Here is a 2,667-nt window from a genome sequence, read left to right on the forward strand (position 1 = left end):
ACTTCGCCTTCGGCGAATAATTGTTAATTATTATCAAAACTACAACATTACGATATAACAGGTGCCTCTGATCGCTGGTTTGATTCTTATTTGAAAGGCCGTACTCAGACCTGCTTGGTCAATGGCTGCAAGTCATCTGAAACGTCTGTTACAAGTGGTATACCTCAAGGTACTATCTTAGGCCCTTTTACTCTTTTTGTTATATATAAATGACCTTCCCAACTGTTTATCCTATTCATAGCCGAGAATGTACGCAGACGATACAAGTATTACTTTTGCAAGCTCTGATATAGATGAGATAAACGATTGTGTTAATCATGACTGAGATAGGATAAGCACGTGGCTCGGTGCAAATAAATTAAGACTGAAACGTTACAAAGACTGAATTTTTATTAATTGGCACTAGGCAAAAGCTATCTCATGTTAAGGAAGTACCTAATATTACCATTAATAATACTCCTGTAAAGCAAGTTTCCTCAGCGAATTCGAAGTCTCTGGGGCTTAACATTGATGAAAATGTTAACTGAGAAAGTCACATTAACATATTGGCCAAGAAAATCGCAGCTGGTATTAACGCTATCGAACGTATTAGGAATTTCGTCCCACGCGAAATATTGATTACTGCTTATAATGCCCTCGTTCAATTGCAGTGCTGTGTGGGGCATTTGTGGAAAATGCCTCACCCTAAAGCTCCAAAAAAGTCCAAAATCGGGCGGCGCGTATCATAACCTTCTCAAATTATGACTCTGACGCAGATGAACCCATTCATACCCTAGGGTGGAAAAACTTGAACGATCAACGCTTAATCTCTAAATCCACTTTAATGCATAAAACGCTACACAGTTATACCCCGGAATATTTAAGGTCAAAATTTATCGAAAGGAACAACCTAATTTCGTATAATTTAAGGGAAACTGAGAGTAAGCTTGCCATTCCACTTCCCCGCACTGAATTCTATAAACGAAGCTTAAGCTACAGTGGTGCGGTGTTTTGGAATAGCTTACCTCGCCACCTACGTACAGCGTCATCACTAACAGAGTTCAAATCTCAAATACGCCACCCGGATTGTAGAGTGGGTGAATCTTTTGTTGATCTATGAGCACGGCATCCTTGTAAAACAGGTTTTTATTTTTATTTTTCTAGATTAATGTAATACAATAGACTATTGTATTAGGTAGCTGTTTAATATTAGTATTTTAATTATTTTAATTGTTATTGTAATTGGTTTCCTGAAGGATTTACCGTGGATAAATAAAGGTTGATACTTATAAACACTTTGTAAGCGGGGAGAGGTGGGGGGATGCATTCGATACGCTCGCCCCCCTCCCGCTAACTCTGGTCAGATCATTAAGAATATTAATACCGTCTTTAGACATTCTACGCTCATTAATTTTGGAGAAAACGCTAAAGTTTTATTAGATTAAGTATTGAGACTTACCAGTTCCAGAACGAGGTTTTTGGTGGACAAGGATCTTTTGGTGCGCCGCTTGACAGTGGAATTGTCAAGTGCATCAATCTGCAAAGACGTTGCAATAAATATGAGTTAAAAAAAACATTAAAAAAGGGGAATTCAAGCCACCAGTTATTTAAAAACAGAGAAACTTATCGCTCCATACAATGAGGTCACCACATTTTGGGAAAAAAAGCAACCTTGCGGGTTTCAGTTCTTATATTGAAGTTGGGATTTCATAAGAGATTTAAATCCCCGTCAACGATCATCAAGCACCCTATAGCTTTTCAGCTCCTTTTTCAGAAATCCAACAATCTTTAACGAATAAGTGGTTTGAATCCCCTTCAAGCCAGGCCTTCCTTTCTCGTCCCTTCTCTTTCCCTGCTTTTTAACACCGTGTGCAGTCGTCTGATAGTCGTCAGACTTTTAAATATGGATGCATGTAGCTACTTTCCACGAATGTGATCTTGGGATAGCAATCGGGTGCTCCAAAAATGCCTACGTACCCCTCTTCTTCTTCTTCTTCTTCGACTAACTACGAAATTCTTGCCGCATAAAGAAACTTTGCAACTTTAATGCTACAGACAAGAATACCATTGACAACAGTTGGAAAACCATTTTATTTTGGAAAGAGAATTACTTACAACTACCAAAGCGAGTAGAAGGCCAACGAGATGACGACAAAGAAACATAATTTCGGTGGTTGAATTACTCGATAGCAGCGAATCTGAAAGAAAAAAATTCAAGATGCAAACACGTAGTAGATCAATTAGATCAAAAACTGGTTTCCCTTCAAAAAAAAAAAACAATACACGACTTAAGATTCACTTACCGATCCTTTCAGTATAAACTCTGATCGTTTAAAAGTTTTTTGAGCTCTTCCCTTGAGGAGATTCAATGAGGAATAAAGTCCTTCGAACGACTCAAAGAAGATAAAAAGGAATGGCGATAGCAACAGACGCAGAGGAAGTGAAAACTGCATGCAGAATATCCCGTTGCACTGATGCATGACTAACTCCAAGCGGATCGTATAACTCATGACCAAGGTCAAAGCCAAGATCGATCTCGCAATTTCTGAATCAACTTTCTCTTTGACGAAATTTACTTCAGTCCGGTCTTTCGAAAACCCTTTTTCCAAAACTAGTTTGTGTTCTCCCCTTTAAAGGGGTTCAGTGAGGAAAAACCCGCTTTCGAAGGACTCGAAAAACTGAGGTAAA

General features: G+C 38.7%; 1 protein-coding gene across 1 annotated transcript in view; it reads right to left on the reverse strand.

The window, feature by feature from the left end:
- Positions 1-2,406, reverse strand: part of LOC137994368 (olfactomedin-like protein 2A) — an 18,614-nt gene extending 16,208 nt beyond the window's left edge. Inside the window, exons 1-3 of the mRNA XM_068839944.1 lie at positions 2,283-2,406; positions 2,095-2,177; positions 1,439-1,516 (exon numbers count right to left, since the gene is read on the reverse strand). Coding sequence (XP_068696045.1) covers positions 1,439-1,516; positions 2,095-2,142 — 126 coding nt within the window. The 5' untranslated portion in view covers positions 2,143-2,177; positions 2,283-2,406. The remainder of the gene's footprint in view (positions 1-1,438; positions 1,517-2,094; positions 2,178-2,282) is intronic.
- Between the last annotated feature and the right edge of the window lie 261 nt (positions 2,407-2,667).

This window comes from Montipora foliosa, chromosome 3 (assembly GCF_036669935.1).
Source record: "Montipora foliosa isolate CH-2021 chromosome 3, ASM3666993v2, whole genome shotgun sequence".
Lineage (NCBI taxonomy): Eukaryota > Metazoa > Cnidaria > Anthozoa > Scleractinia > Acroporidae > Montipora > Montipora foliosa.